The sequence below is a fragment of the Schistocerca cancellata genome, chromosome 6, assembly GCF_023864275.1.
Source record: "Schistocerca cancellata isolate TAMUIC-IGC-003103 chromosome 6, iqSchCanc2.1, whole genome shotgun sequence".
NCBI classification, from domain to species: Eukaryota; Metazoa; Arthropoda; class Insecta; order Orthoptera; family Acrididae; genus Schistocerca; species Schistocerca cancellata.
The window spans coordinates 684,613,082-684,635,818 of record NC_064631.1 but is presented as its reverse complement, the minus strand read 5'-3'; the positions used below and the strand labels follow the sequence as shown (position 1 = coordinate 684,635,818).

Genomic DNA, 22,737 nt, shown 5'->3' with positions numbered 1-22,737 from the left:
AATATATTAAAATCAAACAGTGTTAAAATGATCACTTCACTTCTGTTTAGGGCATTGTAGTGACTACTACACACTGACACTACAGTCGGCGCTTGCATCCAGGTGCTAATCTGCATGAGTGACATGTCACGTGTGATCCATCAGTAGTTTTGATGTGATGGACAGTGTTGTAATGGCACTCCTGGTGGTCTAGTTAAGGCTAGAAAATCTTGCAGAATTGCATGGTACTCTTAATCTGTTACTTCCACATGCTTGATGCTACTGTTTTTAGTATCGCAGTGATATTCGGGAGTTGTCAGACCAGTAAGGCTGTCCACAAGGCAGGCATTAGATACATCAGGCAAAAGTTTGAAATATGTTAAGAAGTCGGTGCCTATTATCACCTCAACCACATCCATTACTGTGAAATTCCATGTAAATTGTCTATGCAGGCCTAGATTCACATCCTCACACCATATACTGTAAGTTGGGATCTCTGTATTGTTAGCAGCTGCTAAATTGACTGCTGTGTGTGGCCTGCAGCAGCGGAGTGACTTCCTCAGTAAAATACTCAGATCAGATCTAGTATCTATTAGATATTTCCTTCCTGAGGTCCAATACGATACAAATAGGTGCTGAGAGGTGTTGTGGCAATTGGTGGTGCCTACTGATGACCGCCATTCCCATTTGGGAATGTGCATGGACTTGTGCACTTTTCCGCCTGCTTGCTGTATCTGCAGTGCTACCAGTAAACTGTAGGGCCAGGCTCTGACACAATATGCGAAGTGGAGTGACTCCTTGAATGTCTTCAGCTATGCCTGCTATGGCGGCTCATATTACCAGATGAAAGCAAAGCTGCCATCTGTGCACTTAAGAGGTCCACCTCGGCGGTCAGGGCATTGTAATCGGCATGCGACACGATAGGGGCTCTGGACAGAACACTGTTACTGTGCTGATCTGTGAGCATGGCGTGATGGCATCTTGAATGCGGTCAGAAAGTTCTGCGACCGCGTCCAGTGACATGTCTGACTGCATAGCAGTGACGGCTTTTACCTGGGATGGCAGACAGTTGTTCCAAATTGTGTGCAGGAGGTTGTGAGGAATGGAGCTGATGTCCACTTTGTTGCGAAGATGGCGAAGGTATTGTGAGGGTTTCCTGTTGCTCATTTCTTCTCAAGTCAATACCTGGCAAATGAGACCCTCCTGTGAAGCCGTTATATGACACATGAGCTCTGCTTTTAAACTGTCTTAGGCGTTTTCCATCAGAGGAGCTGTTGTTATGTCTTGGACCTCCGTAGCATTTCGCTGGTCAAGCTGGCTTACGACCAAAGAAAATTCTGGTGTAGGAAAAGCTTGCCTCCACCTGAGCAAACCACAATATGGGATTGTGGGGCCAAAAGGATGGGAGGTGCACTGCCAGGCGTGATACCGTAGATGGTTCCATCGATGTTTGCTAATTCTGTACTGAAAAATCACGATGGGGTCACCACTGACTGGGAGGTGTAACTATGGAGAAAATCCTGCACTTTGACTTCTGTACAATCAAAGACAAGATGCAACTTCAAACAGTTTTATTAACTTTCCACATTCACAGTTGTAAGCAGTGTTACTATAACAACAAGAGTCACAGAATATCTACAGAAGCGGTGCGTCGCTGCAGGCAAGCCACTGTGCCCCTAGTGTCGAAAACTCTCGGCATAAGGACGACATTCTACTGTCTTCATTTCGCAGTCGTGTGCAAACTTCGACGCGAGTGACTATTGCATGCACAGACTGCGGTGTCATTGTATAGTAGTCACTACAGCATGTTTGATGTCATCAGTCACTCTGATTAATGCAGTTTACTGTGCTAAAATGTTTTTGGCAGCATGATTGATATTTAATGTGGATGTGATAAGTTTCGAACTGATCCATCGGCTGTTCATGAAAAGTGTATTCAGAGGTTTTAGATACTGTGAGTAATGTGCGGAGTGGCCTATAGACATCTGGTGATTTTTGGATTGTTATTATTATTATTATTATTATTATTATTATTATTATTATTATTATTTCTTTCTATTCTCAGACGTTATGTCTGGTCAAAAATGGACAGTGACGCGGACCTTGGTCAAGCGTGACTTCCTTTTAACTGTACGGTATATTATTATTATTATTATTATTGTTTAGTGGTTTAATTAAGGCTTTGCTGCCACTAAGTAGGATATTTACCACCAACAAGAGAGGGAGTAATGGTATCAACAACATTTTTAATCATGCTTAAGTTCACACCATCATTACCCACTTGCCACTAAACTCTTGATTGCATACTATACTGTGTATGCAGAAACCTGTTTGAAGAAAAACATGTCTGTTGAGAAGGTGGTTTCTTGGCGAAGATAATTTGTCACAACTTGAGAATTGACTGCTGTTAAGAGGAACAATAATCATATAATTCATCTGGAGAGCCTTAAAAAACAGTATCAGATTTTTCCTTTTCTGTGTCGAAGCTGCACAGTTTTTCCACAGTGCTGCAGGATTTGACATGCTACTTACAACAGAGCAGGTATACCTGATTTTGGAGTTGCACACATTTTACTTTGCCTTTTTTTGCGTCTTACTGCCTGCTTCTTATAGTTCAGGAGTTGGATTTTTCATGAACTTGTATGTTCAGAATGATGTTTATTCATTATCTGATGTAGTTTTGTAGTCAGCCATAGAGCAGGAACTCTCTTTGCTTTGAACAAAATTTTGTCATACAGTGACTAGACAGTAAAGGCTAGCAATTAAGTCGCAGCTTTAATGTTGGCTCATTGCTTATATCCAGCCATGGAATACCTGAACAGCCCTTTTGTAGGTCATCATGGTTAAGTTTATGTAGGATTTTGAAGGAGATTTTTCTCTCATGGTCTGCTCTGAGTAAATTAAGAATACTGCATCTGTCCTGGAGCATTACTCAAGTAAAGAATGAAGTGAAATCTTTACTCCAAGATGATAAGATTAAGGAAGAGTGGAAAAACTACTTTGAGTAGAGTGAAGAAAATCCAAGAAGCATCTCAGAAGAGAGTGACCCCAACAGAAACATGACATGGGATATATCATGGGAAGAAGTTGTCGACACTATGGTAAAGCAAGACTGGGAAGATGATAGGGTCAGGTGAAATTCCTATAGAATCTGGGAAGTGTGTGGATGGTGTAGGAGTAGACTTACTATAAGACTTCATGAGACAAGTGTATGAAGAAGAGAGGATTACAAATGAATGGAGAGACAGTACAGGTGCCCATATACAAGAGAAAAGGTGATATGCAGTACTGGGCTAATTATGGAGGCATTTCACTGATGTCACACATACCATGAAAGTCCAGGAGAAGATCATAGAAAAATAGTTCAGAAATGAAACATCAATAAGAGAGCAACAGTTGGGATTTATGCCAGGGAAAGAAACAACAAATGCAATCAGTGCCCTCTGCCAGCTTGTGGCAAAGCATCGAGAGAAGAATCAGAAATTGTATGAGATCTTTATAGATATAGAGAGCATATGACAGATTGCCACAGCAAGACATATGGAGACACATGAGAAAGAAGCAAATACCAGAGAAGTATGCCTTGTACAAGATATGTACAAAAATGAAAGAACAAGGATAAGAAGTATTGTTTCGTGCAACACCATCAAAGATGGTATGAAGTGCAGACTGCAAGACCAGATGTCAGCACTGGAGGACATTGGACTTAAAATCAGCTGAAGGAAAACTGAATATTTATGTCTGGGAAGTGAGGAAGATGACACAGTCATAGTGAATGAAGAGAGCCTAAAGATGGGTGATCACTTCAGACCTCAGATCAACTATGGTAAGTAATGGAAACATGGATTCTGAGTGTGTTCACAGAATAAAAGCTGGATAGGGGAACTTGAAAAGGATGTATTGAATCTTCTGTGACAAATACACACTGATGGGGAAAAATTGCAACACCAAAAAATAATTAATGTATAATAATGAAACTTCAGGAATACAGTTGTCTAGGTAACAATTTAAGTGATTAACATAGCAAGATCATAGGTTAATGTAAATGCAAGGTAAACCAATGCAAATGTGAAATGATGGTACATTAATAACTGGTGTAACTGCCAGAATGTTGAATAAAAACTTGGATCACATCGTACAGATGCCTGATGTCAGTTTGTGGGATGGTGTATGCCTGTTGCACTTGGTTGTTTAATACACGGACAGTTAGTGTCGATTGTGAATGATGCCGGATTTGTCACCCTACGATGTCGCGTACGAGCACGATCGCAGATGGATCTGGCGATCGAACAGGCCGAGCCAACATGTCTACATTCTGTACAGCATGTTGGATTACAACAGCGGTATGTGGGTAAGCGTTATTCCATTGGCAAATACCCTCTGGAAGGCTGTTCATGAATGGCAGCACTAGATTGCTCCTGCTGTCATATAAAAAAACACTGCAGACCATAATTCCAGTTGTAGGTCCCGTGTGTCTAGCATGCAGACAGGTTGGTTGCAGGTCCTCGACTGGCCTCCTCCTAATGAACACACGGTGGTGAATGGCACCGACACAGAACCAGTTTTCAAGAGGAAACATATCAGACCTCCATCCTGCTCTCCAGTGAGCAAATGGTGGTAGTTTGGGTCTGGCGCAGAGGTGTCCTTGAGGTAAACGATTTGTAACAGTTCATTGTGTGACTGTTGCTCAAATTGCTGCTGCAGATGCTGTACAATGCACAGGAGCTATATTCTGAACATGTTGGTCTTCCCTCTCAGTAGTGTTATGTGGTCATCCAGAGCCCAGTCTTCTTGTGAACCTACATTCTTGTGACTGCCGCTGCCAGCAATCATGTGCTGTGGCTACATTGCTGCCAAGTCTTTCTGCAGTTTCTCAGAAGGAATATTGAGCTTCTCATAGCCCTATTACACGACTTCATTCAAACTCGATGAGCTGTTGATAATGGCATCTTTATTGCCTTAAAGGCATTTGTGACTAACGTCAGCTCACGTGTATTTAAAGCTAACTTGATTTGCATTCTCATAGTGGCACTACTAGCACCATATGCACATGAAATATGAGTAGACATCATCTTTAACACGTAGAAAACACACCTGCCAACTGTCATCTATGTTGCACAATTCCTCCTTGGTGTTGCAGTTTCTTTTTCCTCTCGGTATATAAATGTCAAAGTCAAGGGGAAGGCGTATAAGACACTTGTAAACCATTGTTATTGTATGAAGGAGAGTCATGGGCAACAACTAAGAACCAGTCAATAGACTAGATGTAGCTGAAATGAAGATGTTGATGTAGATGTGTGGATTCATCATAACAGACTGGACTCCAAATGAGATAATCAGAGGGGCTGTAAAATTTGTTGTCTGTCCAAGAGAATACAGGACTCAAGTGGTATGGGCATATCACGAGAAGAGACCATACTCATGTTGCAAGGAGAGTGATGCAGATGTCAGTATCAGGCTCCAGGGAAAGAGGAGGGCCTAAAAATAGGTGAGTGGGCTGTGTTTGAGGGGATCAGAGGGGACAAAAGCTGACAAGGATGACACACAGGACTAGGAAAAGTGGAAGAAAGTTACCAGAAATGTCAATGCTTTGTATTGCAGGAAAAGATTGAGAAGAAGATGAACCTTTGAAACCCTGTTATACAAACCACATGTACTAATTCTCTGCCCAAATTAACTACATACTCATTAATCAATACTTCCTTATAAATAAAACATCCCTGTTTGTTCTGTAGATCATGGCAAACCTCTCTTCATTATTCATAACCGTGATGTCATAGCACTGGCATGCAAGACGTATTTTGTTACATCCTATCATGTGCCGTAATAGTTTCTTACGTAAATCACAGATTATTAAAATAATTAAATTTCTTTCTTACGTAATGTTGCAGTTGTCTGGAACTAGATTTGCTAAAGCAAAAGACTTCTCTACCTGTAAAAAAAAAAAAAATCGTGCAAAACATAGAGTAAGCTAAAATACTGTGTGCTCTCTCTCTCTCTCTCTCTCTCTCTCTCTCTCTCTCTCTCTGTGTGTGTGTGTGTGTGTGTGTGTGTGTGTGTGTGTGTGTGTGTGGACTGTTAGCAATTATTTTTTTTTTGTCAGCTCCTTATGATGTATGTCCTTCAGCTGATTGGTTTTCATTATTGGAAATTCTGTGCCACTTGGAAATTGACTTCTATGTCTGAAGCTAATTATGGTGAAATAAGACCTGCAGTTGGTGGGGAGTACTACATAATTGTTTTACTTCAGCAACTACGATTATCCCATAACAACAAAGTTTGGAAACAAGTGTTCTGTTTCCTTGCATTATGCACAGCTATAGATCTATCTAATGAAATGTTTTCCATCCTCATTGTAAAGCCATACACTTGCAACTGCCCACAGAACCTACAGCAGGAAAACGCTGAGCTGCAGGCGGCTGTGTCGCTGGCACAGGCGCAGCTGGAGACGGCGCTCGCAGCCCAGGAGTCACAGCGCCGTGTACTGGACACACTGAATGCGCAGCTGGCGGCACAGCTGGCTGAGCTGGCTGGCATCCACCGTGAGATTGCCACCGCCCTGCAGACCTGAGGGCAGCCCCCCGCGGCCCCCGCCCCCCCGAGGCACCCCCACTGGTCCTCCGTCTGACGCCGGGCTCCTGGGGGAGGCGACCGGCATCTGGCTCTGGAGCTGGAACTGGGACTGGGTGTGGAAGACGGACGCCGGCAATAACGACATTTCCGTGTTACAGTTTATTTTTGAGGGAAAAGTGTTATTGAGCACTGGAAGATTAAAAACACAGATAACCTACTACATTGTTTAGTGATAAAATAATTTTTTGTTTTTACAAATCCAAATGGCATCCAAATGGCATCCAAATGAGGTTGCATGTTATGTTCAGTTTCTTTCTTTGTTTCAATTATTTAATTGATACTTCTCGTGTGAAATTTTGTGGTATGATCTGTGAAAATATAGACTCTTGAACTATATGCAGTCATTAACCAAAAGTGTTGTCCTATATATATATACATAAAGGGAAAAAGTGGGGAAAATGTATCAAAATTTGTTAAGAGGTGACAGAGTTTTAAATGCATCGAAATCTGTGTGTGTACCTTCGTCTCCTACATTTTTAAAATTAAGGTAAAGACAGTGCAACTAATCTAAAGGCGTGTGGTGAACTGCAGGTCCGTGCTGAATTTTAGCATAAGTGTTTTGGCAGGTTAGATCAGTTTCTAGACATTAACTTTAAAAATTAATTCTGAGTATGTTTCATTTCTTTTGTTCTCAGCAGTTACTTGTGATCAATTCACTCTTAATCTGGAAACACACTGAATTTATGAAATGTGGTACTCAAAAATGGTCAGCATATAATATTGTATGCTGGCGATAAGCTACAGAGAATCTCAGATTCCACACAGTGCCTCATGATGTGAGGGTAAATTCATGTTTTTACCATTTTAATGTGTTTGCATGCGTACCGTATCAAATGTGGAATGAAACTCTTTAAAACAGTGCAGGAAACAAGTGTTTAATTGCATAGCTGGAATTACTTTTTTCGTTCCAAATATTACTAATTTACTAAATAAATCAGAGCTTTGCATCTGGAGCTAAAATTATTGCATTTTAGATAGACATCGTTAATCTAAATAATGTTTAACTCGGAAAGTGGAAGTACTTCTCCATTCTCAAATAAAGAATCATGTATAATGTTGAAAATGGCAGTGCATTTTCTTGACTGATTGAGACCAAGCTGATAGAGTTCACATTGAACTGTAATTTTTAATAATTCGCGACTGACCATGAAGAGCACAAGACTTTGGAAATGCACACGTTTGATATCCCCCCCCTTTTGTGGCTTAGCTTTATTTTCCATTAAAACTGAGAACAGATGCATATTTCGAATGCACCCTTCCTGAGTCCTCAATTTTTGTGCCATAGAAAAGTGCCGCTGTCTCGGCGTAACAAAAATGGATTTTCGTGCTGGATTTAAAAAACTTGAAGCCACATATGTAGCTTCTGACATTATATACATGTACAAAATATTGCAGATTTCTTTTTTACACTGAAATGTTACATGCAAAGAATGAATGTTTTCCTCAGTATTTGCGTGACTGGCATTCTGCACTTGCATGTGTGTGTTCTAAGCACTGCCCATTCAAGACTTCACTAAATTGTAATCATTTTTTAAATCAGACTTTTAAAAATCTGATAAGTGGTTGGATTTAATGTAGTTGTTATGTAATTGTGCAACAGATTATTTCCCTTGTTCCGCAAGATATTACCAAAGGACAAAATAAAATGCTATCTATGTAAGTATGTGCTTTCATATAAGTGAGACAGTGATAGTTTTTAAATATTTCTCAATTGACAAGATAAGAAGGCAGAAGATAATATTGCTTGGTGTGACTGTCAGCTTTTCACCGTACAGCTATAATCTGTATACTTTTGCAACAACTCTGTCATCGCATCAGCGGCGTCCGTCAAGGTTTTTGTGACAGTGATGCACTTGAACTGAATTTGGTCTTCTGAAGTCCTCATAAATATTTATAATGCTGAAAAAGTAATTTCCAATTTTCTTCTCTGAATATCAGTGTGAGGTCTATTTATCAATTTCTTGGGAAAGTTGTTCTAAACATTTATCTAATGGTGTCAAATTTTGAAAGATCAGAAATAATGTCCTGCAACCAGTTGTCCTAGAACTCGTTAGATGGATTAGAGGGTAACAAACTTGCACTTAAAATTAGTAGATTTTCAGCTCGTTCCTGTAACTGTATTAGGAACAACTAATAAAAGTCAAAAAGAACCACCACACTTAACTCCCTTGTCCTGTTGTAGAGATTTAATGTGATGTAAAATATAAACATGGGCAGTGCCCATGCTGAAAACATATGTCGATATTTGTGCTTTATTTACCTGAAAGAAAATTTGTAAAACTATGTTACTGTTGTATCCTGTTCAAACATTATTCGAGTGAAAATGAATGAACTTTGTTCAAAGAGAAACTTTTTTAAAGTGATGATTGTTCACAAATGTAGGAACGCAGTTATATAGCATAGAAATTCCTATATCACCTATGAACTTTGATGATGCAGCAGGCTTTTTCTTACAATTGTATTTGATTTCTTAGTGCATTATGTTAAGTTTACAGGTAAGATAAATTTTGTTTTTGTCATATTGGCATTGCAATCTATAGAAGACTGAAACTAATATTCTTTGATGAGAGAACAGGATGTAGTTAAGTATTGCTCAAAGCTTTTTTGTGTTTAAGTTGTTAAACAATTCTTTTTTAATCTCCTGGAGGAAAAATATTGCACACAGTTTATTTGAGGCTCTCTGAAGTTCCAGTTTGTAACAGTATTTGTGTTTGGGCACAATTGTTTTTTCTAATCAGTGATATGTTGTGGCTGTCTCTACTGAGAGTACGGCTAAAACAAAACTTACAGCAATGTCTCATATTTTAATTGTTCATTGATTTTTCAATATAAAATTTTAATTCTATTGAAATAAATTGTGTCATTTATAAATATTTTTTATCTTGATTAATCATCTTTGTAGCAACATAAGACATCAGTTCAAATTCATAGTGATATGTTACCAAATCCCATTTTAAGGGAAGTAAACCAATCCTTGGGTAAGGAGATAAAAAAGAAAACCTTTCGTCTGAATGTGTATAGAAAGATAATGTGAGATTGTTAGAAATGTATAAGTTGATATAAAGTAATGGTGCTATATCATAAAAATCCTGTATTTCTTTTTTAATGTGAGTGGAAATGACAAAAAGGCAAACTTACAAAACTTAATAGTGGCTTCCTTTTCACTCTAAGAGTAGGTGTGACCCACTCTTTTTTTGTGACCATGTGCACAATTCTTATGTAAAAATGACTTAACAATTGGTTGTACATGTAAGAAGGGAGCCTACTAACATCTATGACAATGTTCCAGCAGAAAAATCTGAAATAACTTCAGAGCCACTGAAATAAAATAAAAAAATGAAACTTAACTTTTTATGATCGATTCCCATTATTTCCAGAGTGTCAAGAACATCATAATATGTGGATAATATGTTACTACTCTTGGTATCTGTTGGACACAAACACTGCTTCATGATGGACTTCAGTTTACTCCTACATTTAATACACAGGCGTATAGAAAAGGCATATAAATTACCACATATCAAATAATAATCTAGAAATGTTAATCTGGTCTTGTGTGTCAGATCCATGTATTGTTTCAGTATTGATTTCATCCTTATAGTGCTAAGGAATTGTACATGCTCTGCTAAATCTATCAAAAATATTGTGCCACTGGAAGATTGCCCCCCCCCCCCCCCCCCCCCTCCCCCTGCCTCATCTCTTGCTTACTCTCTTGAACTGCAGTGCAGGTGTTGTGTAATGTAACTCTATAGCTCTGGAGAACGATTCATCCAAAATCACTTTTTGAGACATAAATGGAAAAATGTGTAACATTTTTGACTTTTCTATTTCCTTGAGAACTATCTTACTTAACATTCGTAAAAGGAACAGTAACATATGTGTTATTTTGCAAATATGTTTTATGCATGAAATTTCCAGGCAGTTTAAAACTGTGTGCATGATAGCACTCAAGAGTGGGAGCTTTACCTGTCACAGTGAATTCTGGAAACAATATCCTAGTCTGTAGCTAAGCCAGTTTTTGACAGTTCCTTTTTTTCACACGTGCTAGTCCTACAAGGAAAATTTGGAACTTCTGTGAAGTCTGGAAGGTAGGAGAAAAGGTACTGATGAAAACGTAAAGCTGTGACGGTGGGTCGTGAGTCACTCCTGAATAACTCAGTTGTTACAGCACTGGTCCATGGAAGGCAAAGCTCCCTGGTTTGAGTCTTAGTCCAGCACACAGTTATTATGTCAGGAAGTTTCATTGTCAACATGAATTGTGCAGCAGAGTGAAAATTCAATCTGGGTATTTTACGTATTTTTGTTTTTGTGACATTTATTTCATCCTTCAGTATCCCCTCCCTATAGGTCTGTGGAACAAATAGTGTGTCTTATCTTATCTAAGGTACATGGTAACCCATGGTCTGTATGCTGGCTCCCTTTTGTGTTTTAGATAGGTTGCAGTTTATTTAGTTGTTCACAAACTTTTAACGTGTTACATGATACTATATTCTTATCACGCAAACTTTTTTCTTCTCTTGATTTTTTTGGTATGGATTTACAAAAAATAATAAATTCAGCAGTTTTATTCATTACTATTTTCAAACACTACATGCTGACATGTATTTCATTGTTATGCTGGCAAAAACATTTATGTCACTTAGAGTTAAGGGATATCTCTCTCTCTCTCTCTCTCTCTCTCTCTCTCTCTCTCTCTCTCTCTCTCTCTCTCTCACACACACACACACACACACACACACACACACACACACACACACACACACACACACAAGTGGCTGTTGCTTTTCCTTATTTGTGTTGATACACAAGCTGCTGCTGCTGCTGACACACACAGTAGCTGCTGCACAAACTGTGCATCTGTGTTGAACTGGTTCAGCAATTACTGAGTTTAGAAAGCAGAGTTAGTACTTTTTGCAGATGGCACAAGTGTTATAATTAATCCTGTTAGATAGGGACAATAACAAAAGAAATTTTTAATAATGTTTCCAAAGAATTGTAATGTGACACTCTGAAAATGAATTCTCACTATTGTTGTGGAAAAAAACATAATATTCAGTTCTGTGTAACACCCAGACAACCACCAAAATTTAACATAGCATAGGGACAGTAATCAGTAAATACAGTAGAATGCTCCAAATAGTTGCGTGAACTTATTAATGACAACTCGAATTAAAAGAACATACTACTGATCTGCTCAAACAACTAAGTTTACCAACTTTCACTCTTTGTATAATTTCTAGTTCTGGGATCAAACAAAGCTACAGCTTAACATATTTTGTATATTTCTACTCATGAAAACTAAGATGAATCTTTATATACACTGCCTGAAGAATAAATTGAGGCACCCAGAAGAAACAATAGAATGTCAATGTGATTTCATAAATGTACACCTAGTGGAGAGGAGGGAGTAGGGGGGGGGGGTTATGCAAATTAGAGTTGCAATTCTCTGTGGTAGATACAACAGTCACCAGAGTGCATTAGTTGTAGCCATGATTAGTAGTGTTACAGGTCTGGTAGAGTATATAAGGGCTGTAAATAGCACCTTGTCACCACCTGACAGAGTTTGAAAAGGGCCTCATCGTCCATCTCCTTTTGGCCAGCTCCAGGTGACCAATGTTACCGAGTATGGTAGTGACGTGATAAGCAGTCTCACTCTTCCAATGTTTTGTAGAGGCATAGTGGTGTAACTTCTGGCATCATAGTGTGGGGCTCCATCTTGTATGACTTCAGGTCACAACTGGTAGAGATTGAGGGAGTTCCAATGACACAGTGGTACATCAGGGATATCAGGCATCCTGATGCATTACCTCTCATGCAACAGAATTGTGGTGCCGTTTATCAACAGGACAATTTTTTTTTTTCCATTCGACACCTGCCTCTATGAAATGTGTGTGATGTTGATGCATTCCTGTGGCAAGATCTGTTCCCAGTAGAATGTGTGTCAGACCAGCATGAACATCAGCTCCATCTCAGTCAGTATCTAATGACCTCGATATCAAAGGGACATTAAGCCCAATCTCCCTTTCTTTTTCTGTCTCAGTTCCAGTATCCAGGATATCAAGGCTCAGCTGCAATAACTGTGGGTCAACTTGTCTCAGAAGAAGATACAAAAGGCTTTGACTCCCTTCCCAACTGAATCAGTGAATGGCATGCATGCAGCCCAGAGGGGTGCAATGACATACTGATAAACTGCTCATACTGCTAACTTCTTCGTAAATTTGACTCTATTTTGTAATCACTGAAGTAACGCCACATACCCTTGTAACTCCTGAAGTTTCCTTTCATTGCCTCCTCTCATTCTAAGTTTTTTATTTTTTCAGGCAGTGTATTTTGCTTATTGCTAATCGTTTTTGGGGGGTAATTCATCACTTCGAAAACAAGTACTGATTGCAGGAAATTTACCATTGAGAATAATAAGCAGTGTTCACTCCAGTCATTTTGTAGATACCTCTGAGAGGGGTTGCGAATTTTTAATTGCTCCTTCATAGTATGTGTGTTCACTACTGAAAATTGTTCTAAATAATCCATCACAATTCTAGAAGAATAGTGATGTCCACAATTACAACACCAGGAGAATAAAAGACCTTTATTACTCATTACTAAATCTGTCAGTGGTTCACAAAGGAGTTAAATATCCAGCCACAAAAAAACTTGGATCACTTATCCAGTAATATACAATGTTAACAATGTAAGGAAAAGATAGATTTCTACTTACCATAAAGATGGCATGTTAAGTTGCTAACAGGCATAATCAAAATACACTTACACATTAGCTTTTGGCCACAGCCTTCATCAGAAAAAGAAAGAGAAACACACACATTCATTCTTACAAGCAAGCACACTTCATGAACACACAACAGCGATCTCCGGCAGCGTGGACCAGAATGCAACTGTCATGTGAAATGATGGAAGCAGTAATCTGGAGAGGGTAGGGAAGTGGAACGCATGGCAATGTATACATGGGGGGGAGGGGCAAGCACTGTCTGGAAGAGTGTGCAGGGACTAGACTGCCAACTGGCACAGTGCTGGGGAGCTGTGGGGCAAGGAGTTGGGGAGTGGGGGAACAGAGCAAAAATAGAGAGGAGCAGGGAGAGATGGGCAGGTGCATTAGCAGAGGGCAGCACACAAAGAGGCTGGGAGAAGAGAACAGGGAGTAGTTGACAGGCCAGAGGGAGTGGAAACAGTTGGTTTGAGGGTGTGCGAACAGTATGTTACCATAGATTGAGGCCAGGATAATTTCAGGAGCGGAGAACGTGTTGCAAAGCTAATGCTGATCTACGCATTTCAGAAAATCCGGTTGTGAAGGGCAGGATCGAGATGGCTTGGTTAGTGAAGCAGCCATTGAAATCAAGCATGTGATGTTCATCTGCATGTTGTCCCACAGGGTGGTCTACTTTGCTCTTGGCCACAGTTTGACCATGGCTGTTCATCCTGGTGGACAACTGGTTGATAATCATACCAATATGAAAAGGTGTATAATCATTGCAGCAGAGCTGGTAAATGACATGGCTCCTTTCATAGTTGGCCCAACCTCTGATGGGGCAGTGTAATCCTGTGACAGGACTGCAATAGGAGGTGCTGGGATGGTGGATTGGACAGGTCTTGCACCTGATTCTTCTACATGGATATGGTCCCTGTGGCAAGGGGTTGCAATTGGGAATGGCATACGAATGGAGTAGGATATTGTGGAGGTTGGGTGGTTGATGTAACACCACTTAAGGAGCAGTGGAAAGAATCTTGGATAGGCTGTCCCTCATTTCAGGGCACGTTGACGGGTAATCAAAACCCATGTGGTGGATGATGTTCAGTAGTTTCAGTCCAGGGTGTTACTGGGTGATGAAGGTGGCACTCCTTTTTGGCTGGTTCTTTGGTGTGTTGGGAGGATTAGAGGTGTGAGGGGAAATGTCACAGGAGATCTGCTTGCGGACTAGGTCTGCGGGATAGTGCCTATGTGTGAAGGCCTTGGTCAGACCCTCAGCATATTGGGTAAGGGAGTTCTTGTTACTGCAGATACGCCATCCCCAAGTGGCGAGGCTGTGTGGGAGGAATTTTGTTGTTGTCAAAATGCAGGCAGTGTTGGTAGTTGATGGGTTTATGTGGACAGAGGCGTGGATGGAGTCATCAGAGACGAGGTGGTCAGTGTCCAGAAAGATGTCATCCTGGGTTGAGGAGGACAAGGGAAAGAGGATTGAAAGAAGGTCTTGAGGTTGTGAAGGAATGAAGATAGGGTGTCTTGGCCCTGAGTCCGTATCATGAAGATCTCATCAATGAACCTGAACCAGCCTAGTGGTTTGATGTTTTTGGAGGCCAGGAAGGTCTCCTCTAGATGGCCAATTAACAGGTTGGCGGAGGAGGATACCATGTGGGTGCCCATAGCTGTGCTACAGATTTGTTTGTATATCTTCCCTAGTATGACTACCAACCAGCTGTCCACCAGGATGAACGACCACTGCCAAACTGTGGCACCCTGTGACACAACATGCAGCTAGAAATAAATGCTTAGTTTCAGTGGCTGCTTCACCACCTGAACTGTCTGGATACTCACCTCCACCTTTTCTGAAATGCGCAGTTGAGAGTTATGTTTACAACACATTCTCTGCTCCGAAAATTAAACCTGCTTCAACCTATGGTTACATACGGTCCCCACAATGACCACCCAACAGTTTCCACCCCCTGTATCCTATCATCTCCTCCCTGTACTCATCTCCAAAGATGAAATCCTGTACATAAACATTATCACAACCTCATAACAGGAACAACTTTATTTAAAATCTGCCTTTTCTTTGGAAGAATGTGTATTCTTCGGAATAAAGGCAAACTTTCATTTACATATAATTTTTTTAATGGGGAAAAAGTTTGAGGTATTTTATCAACAACTTCCATTATTTTGAAAAGTTGATCTTTATCAGTAATCAATTTATTTCCAGCAAACTGCAGTACACTATGAACCAAATTAAATTGGTCTCTCGACGTCACTTCTCTGAAAATGGGCTCACACCCGTACAACACAAATAACCATGTAGTGAGAATTTCTTTATGTTAGTCATAACACAAGAAAATGAGAATTCATTACAGATAATATCTTTCCACACAGTTGTACAAGAAAGGTCAGGATGCTTTCTCATTTAATAGTGGAAAATCTTTTTGCTTTCTTCCACATAAACCCTACAAATATCAGTGATACAAATAACTGAAAACTGTGAAAGATTAAAAATAACTGCTGTATTCCCCTCATGAAAAGGGAAGAATTAGTTTTATGGCCAATGCAGTGTAACTGTGATGCTGAGGATAAAAGAATGTTGTCCCAAAAAGAGAATAAACTGAAGGTTAATGGTAGCTGTAAACAAAGTTCTTGTAATTTGGTGGGTTCAACTAGTATCATCAGAATAATAATTAACAGGGTCAACTTATCTTGCTCTTGATACTTTGCTGTTGATGAGGTTTCTTGGAAGTTTGTTAAGTGAAAATGGGCTAGAGAATGTCATGGTTCTCAATAATTACATAAAGACAGTTGTTTCAGGTGTACTGTGTATTACAGCAGAGATCCCACAAGATCTTACATGTTACTGGCTGTCATTACTCCTCCTCTTATGTTCTCTATTTACCTTTTATAACGATCAGTACATTGTTACATACAGCAATTAGAATTACAAAAGTCATTGTCAATTACAAAAATTAACATCACCTGGTAGTTACAAATGAAATGCATTGAATGTGACACCAACTCAACCACAGTTCTTCTGTTTTCAAGGAAATACCACAAAAAAGTTTGAATGAACAATGTTGATCACATTTTCCCTAAATACACACATTTCTCTCTTCAAATATGCAGAAATAATTTTTTGGTATGAACAAAATTTCAGTTAATATCACAGTATCCAAATAATTGCTTTTACATCATCAATAAGATCTGGTTTCATGAGTTTCAGTAATAACTAAGTAATTTGGTGGTGTTATGATTAACAGTTGCATAGTAAGGTGACAGTACATTAATCAGTGTTATTACAGGTTTCAAACATCATAACAGTATTTTTGGTGTGTCTTTTGTTATTTGATTGCTTGTAACTGAACGGTTGTGCTTGTAATTATGTACATGAGTCATAACTGATGATAGAACGGTAAACTAAGCAGTGATGAGCTAAATTAGTTCTAGGAATTATATGAAGAATGAGCTGTTACATTTCAATATCCCCACCACCACCAAAAACAGGATTGTACAACCACAGGTTAGACAAAACTTCATCATTGGGAACATGGAACTTGCAATAAGAAGCCTTCAGTTCCCATGGGTTTCGCTCTGAAATTTAAAGTTACTGTGCTCTTGACTGACTAGGGGTCCGCCATGGATTTTCGACTGAAGAAGGGGTCCACCTGCTGAAAAGGTTGGGAAGCCCTGGTCTACACGATTTGCGATTATCTACCCCTTTCATTATTCTTATAATTTTGTATTGAATTTTGAATGTTTTGACGGCATCTTCGGAATTTCCCCAGAACATAATCCCATAACGAAGGTGATACTGTACAGCTGCATAATATACACAATGAAGAGTGTTGTAGCTGGTACAGTTTATTAATGTACGCAACACAAAACAAGAAGTACTTAACCCAGATAGTCGTGAATTATTTGTTTTTCAAAACTGATTTATATCGTATCTACATTCATTCACAAGGTTGTAAGGAAGAAAGTAAAAACAATTTTGAGTATTTATTTTTATTTAGTATTTCCAAAAATGGGCGTCCTTCCAGAAGGACATCAGGACAATAATAAAGGGAACATGTTTTTAAAGTATATGACATTGCACAATTAACTTGTTTTGGTTTGTATACTTTCAAATAGACATAAGTAAATTTGAATTATGGGCTAAAACAGCTAATAAATACAAAAAACAAAGAAAATAATCTATACACATATTTTACGCACTAGTATGACAAGACAAAAAACAACAACCATGAAGGGATTTGTCACATTTTACGCACATAGTAATAGTTTTTTTGTGGCAACTTCGACATTTCAGCTGCTGCTTCTTTTTTGTTATCTCGTCCATTGGTAATTCAGCAACATAATGTTCTCTTCCATCAAATCTAGAATCTAGTTTTGTCCTCTTACTAGGACGTCCTCTGCTGGTAGTGACTCTCTTTCTTACTTTCAAGAATTGCAGCGACAATTCGATGAGGATATGTCAGATGATCTATGGGTTCTTCGTTGGGCTTGTGAAGATCCCAGGCATTTTGCTCTGCAATGTCTATAAAATGTGCAATGATCGGGAAATACCACTTTTTCCATCTAATAGAGCATCTATATAGTGATACATTTTGGTCGCTCTATGCCTCCCATATGAGTATTGTAGTAGTGTAATGAGTTAGGCTGAGGCACACTAATCCTTTTCTTTTGTTCCCTGGAAAATCTTGCTACAGTGCGTAGTGGTAGCTCTCTGTCAAAGTTGGCGGCTACAGTAACGACATTGTTGTCATTCCAACGTACAATGGAAACCTGGATGCTGAGTCAGAACAAACTTCATATGATCCTCTGTTTTCTTTTGTCATTTTATCTACAGATGATAGAGTACAATTCTTAACTCTGTTTCCTCTTATTGTTCCTGTTGCTTCCACGCTCCTCTCTTTTAGGTCGTGTAGTAGTTCAACGCTGGTAAAGAGGCTATCAAAGTATATTCAATATGGAACATGTGGAAGTAACTGGCCAACATAAGTCATTACCACACCGTACCCCATACCTTTCGTTTCATAATCCTTACTACACGTGCCAGCTCCTTGGTAGGGTTCGAGCTGAATAATATATCCACCACTTGTGCCTCCACACCAAAATTTAAATCCGCATCAGATTGGTTTCCCTTTTATGAACTGTTTGCACCCGTGACTTCTGAAGTATGGGACCATCGATTCATCGACAGAATGACGACGCACGTGAGGCGCAAATTGTTTGAATCTATCATTCAGCATACACAGTAATGGGTGAATTTTCCCAAAACGGTCTGATTTATCTAAATTGTCATTGTTGCATATGTGCAAATTGGAAAAGATAAAGTCAAATCGATCTCTGGACATGACATTTGTCACGAGGTCGTTGCGACTGTCTTCATCTGATTGCCAGTACATCTTTCTGTGTGACACTGTTACATATCCACTTAGCAGAAGTATTGCAATAAACACCAACATCTCATCTTCTGAACAATCACCTAGTCTATTTCTCTTGGCTGCGTACTGATTTGTGTAAGTGAACATCATTTGAAGCACTTCGTTATCAAAAAACTGTTGGAAATATTCAAGCGGTGTTCGCCCTTTCTTCATTGCAACTGTGAACATTAGAGGCCATACAGGTGTTGGATTAACTATTTCACCACTTTTCCAGTTATATTTCTTGAGGTTTAGAGCTTTATTCTTCAATAGCCTTGCTGGTTTGTTTGTGGTTCTTGTTGTTATTGTTGCTGTTTTTGTACTGCTGGAGGGTCCTGGAACAACATCAGAGGTAAAGGATTGTTTCCTTGTTGCATTCACAGCATTACCATAGGTAGAAATGGCCAAATCACAAAGCACAGTGGCAATGAGCTGACTTGCTGGTAATTTATCTATACTTGGATTTTCTTCAGCACCAGAATCTTCATCTGTTACGTCGTCAGTTGAATTTAGAGGAGGGTGTAATGTTACATTACACCAGTATTAGGTATTTCCTCATCTTTTGATTCTAATATGTCCAAAAGTTCCATCAGTGTACATCGTTTTTTGTGAATACAAAATGACAACATATTACTCTGACATCCTTCTGGAAGGACGGTTGAAAACCTTATTGAATTACAAATGACAAAAACTTTCAATGGTAATATGAACCCTTAAGTAATATAGGTTAATTGTTTAAGATATTATATGACAAGTTTCAGAACTATTGATGCAATATGAAAGAAAATATACATACCCATCGATGACAAGGTCAGTCAGTTCGTCCATGGTAAAATCGGCCCTGTTTTCAAGACACAGTTTCTCACTCACTATGAACGACAGCATCAAACTGACTTTTGCAGCGTGCAACTGATTCTGCCTTCTTCATATAACAATACGTCACAATCCGTTGCAACAATGGGTTATTCGCAAAAATAAATAATTTCAACAGTGAGTTACGTCGTCCTTCCAGAAGGACGTCAGGGTTAATTGTTTTGTTCATGTGCTCAATACATACTTTCCATTTCAAGTTGTCTTGTAGATGAAGTCCAAGAAATTTGGTGCAGGCTGTTTCAGTAATTGTCCTTGTAGCTTTAGATTTGGTGATATCAGAATTTTTTTTTTTTTTTTTTTTTTTTTTTTTTTTTTTTTTTTTTTTTTTTTTTTTTTTTGTGCTATGTGTGTATCCATAGCTACAATTTTCCCAGTGTCCATTATTAAGTCATTGCTATCAAAATAACATGTTAGCCTTTCAGTGGCTTCTTTTATGTTTTTACAAGGGTTTCTTCTGAATTTCATGTAATTAGAATGCTTGTATAATCAGCAAATTGAAATATTTTACTGCTGTCATTGCTTATGTTTAATTCATTAAATAGAGTAAGAACAGAACAGGACCCATTACTGATACTTGTGGCACACCATATTTAACAGTCAGTAGCTTGTAAATATATTTCCTAATGACATTATCCCTTTCCTGATCTATTTCCACATATTATTCCCTGTTCGTAAGATAAGAACTGAGCCAGTTGTTAGCTGTTCCTCTGATAGCAAGATTTTCTAGCTCCTGTAGCAATTTGTCATGATTTATGGTGTCAAATACCTTTGACAAATCTAAAAATATGCCCATGGTAAGTTTATTTGTTGTCTAATGCTAACAGTGCCTCAAATAGAAAGCAGTGAAACGCTGATTTGATTGAACGGTTTGCTCTAAATCCATGTTGAGATTCTGACAGAATGCCATTATCATCTGAGAAATCTGTTAGTCTCTTATTGAAGAGCCTTTCTAATATTTTTGAGAAAACAGACAAAAGTAGTTGGAAATATCATCTTTGTTTCCTTTCTTGTGCAGTGGCTTTACTTTTGCTATTTTCGAACATGAAGGAAAAGTTCCTGTAGCATAAGGTAGGTTACATATTTATTTATTTTATTGCGAGTTCCATTGATCTTAACAGCAATGGAGTTGCAAGGATATGGAATGAGTCATTATTTTTACAATGTTAACAATACAGCAGCAAACAATATGGTTAATTCTTGACAAGATTAATAGTAACAACATGGGACACTAGAAGAAATAAAAACGTATTACGTACATCAGAATTAATACTTATGTGTATACATTCAGATTAACAATACCAAAGTATTTGAGCAACAGTACAACATTACAGCAACAAATAGTTCACATTTATGCTTACATTGCATGGCTGACTCGATTTAAACTTGCTGCTATGCACTAAAAAATTCAACTAGTTGAATAGAATGACTTTTGTATTAGGTATTCCTTCAGTTTGCTCTTGAACTTTGGTGTTTCAGGAGGAAGACTTTTGATGACGCTGGGTAGAGCATTGTAAATTTTGATGCGTGTATAATTTACTCCTTTCTGTACAAGGGTATAGTTTGACTGGTTAGTATGAAAGTCCTCTTTTTGACCTTGTGTTGTGACCATGATATTCACTATTGGTTTTGAAGAGAGAGTGGTTTTTATTAATGAAACATACAAGGCAGTATATGCACTGAGATATCATTGTAAATACCTGTTGTTCCTTAGAAAGATTCCTGCATGACTGCCTTTGTTGCACATCACTCATGATACGTATTGCTCTCTTCTGAGGAATAAAAGCTTTTTTTGCCAAGGGCTTGTTGTCCCAAAAGATGATTCTGTCAGACAAAAGTGCATGGAAATATCTGAAGAAAGCAGCTCTTACAGCCTCCTTATGCGTGGCTGATGCAACTATGCATAAGGCAAATATTGCAGAATGTAGCCTTTTTTATAGATCGAGGATATGTTTGGCCCAATTTAGTTTGCAGTCCATGTACACATCCAGGAACTTAGCTGAGTCGACTTGCTTTATTTGTTGTCCATTACATTCTATATTTATGTCCCCTGGTTCTTTATGTGCCATATGAAACTGTACATAATGAGGTTTTTTTTTATATTTAGAGAGAGTCCATTACAATTAAACCATTTCAGAATGTCATCAAATGCATTGTTCGCAGATGTTTCCTGGTCGTTCCCTGTTGCTTTATCAACTAGAAGTGAAGTATTGTCAGCGAATAGGGCAACCTTGCTCATTGATGTGGTGCAATGTGGGGGGTCATTTATAAATATAAGAAACAGCAAGGGTCCCAGTACCAAGCCTTGAGGCACTCCAGTGCTAACTGTGCCCCACTTGGATAAAGCTGGGATTCCATTACTGTCAGTAATTATTACCCTTTGTTTCTTATCGGTAAGGTAGGATTTAATCCATGTCCCCATTATTCCATGTTCCCATTATTCCACTTAAACCATAGTAGTCTGCTTTATTTAACAGAATTTCGTGGTTGGCACAGTCAAAAGCTTTGGATAGGTCACATAGGATTCCAATTGGTGCCAGTTTTCTGTTAAGAGATTTTAGAATTTGATCGGTGAAAGAGAAAATAGCATCATCAATTGACAGGCCTTCCTGGAAATTAAACTGACATTGACTGAGAATGTTATGGCTGTTCAAGTGATTAACAATTCTCCTGTATACCAGTTTCACAAGGACCTTTGAAAAATTTGTTAGCAGGGATATTGGGCAGTAGTTTGTTACATCCGTTTTTTGTTTTTTTTTGTTTTTTTTGTTTTTTTTTTTCACCTTTCTTGAAAAGTGGTTTCACACAGGCATATTTTAATCTAAGTGGAACAACACCTTGTTTTAGGGATTTATTAAAAATGTGATACAAGACTGCATTTATATAGCCATGACAGTGGTTAAGTTAGGTGAGTTAATGGCTCAGTAATCAGGTCCATACATTTCTTTATAATGAAATCAGGTATATCATCACTCCTGCAGAGTCTTTCATTTTGAGATTTTTTATTGTAACCTGTACTACTTCTACATTTGTTGGGTACAGGAACACTGATTTGCTTCAGATTTTTTTTCTCTTTCTGTATGTTTTTTTTTTCTATTGGAGGTCTGTTTAGTAGTTTCTCTG

General features: G+C 38.7%; 1 protein-coding gene across 4 annotated transcripts in view; it reads left to right on the top strand.

The window, feature by feature from the left end:
* Nucleotides 1–6,823, top strand: part of LOC126190869 (homer protein homolog 2) — an 864,566-nt gene extending 857,743 nt beyond the window's left edge. For all 4 annotated transcript variants that reach the window (XM_049931466.1, XM_049931464.1, XM_049931465.1 and 1 more), the window contains one exon: nucleotides 6,365–6,823. In XM_049931466.1, coding sequence (XP_049787423.1) covers nucleotides 6,365–6,550 — 186 coding nt within the window. In that variant the 3' untranslated portion in view covers nucleotides 6,551–6,823. The remainder of the gene's footprint in view (nucleotides 1–6,364) is intronic.
* Nucleotides 6,824–22,737: the final 15,914 nt, after the last annotated feature.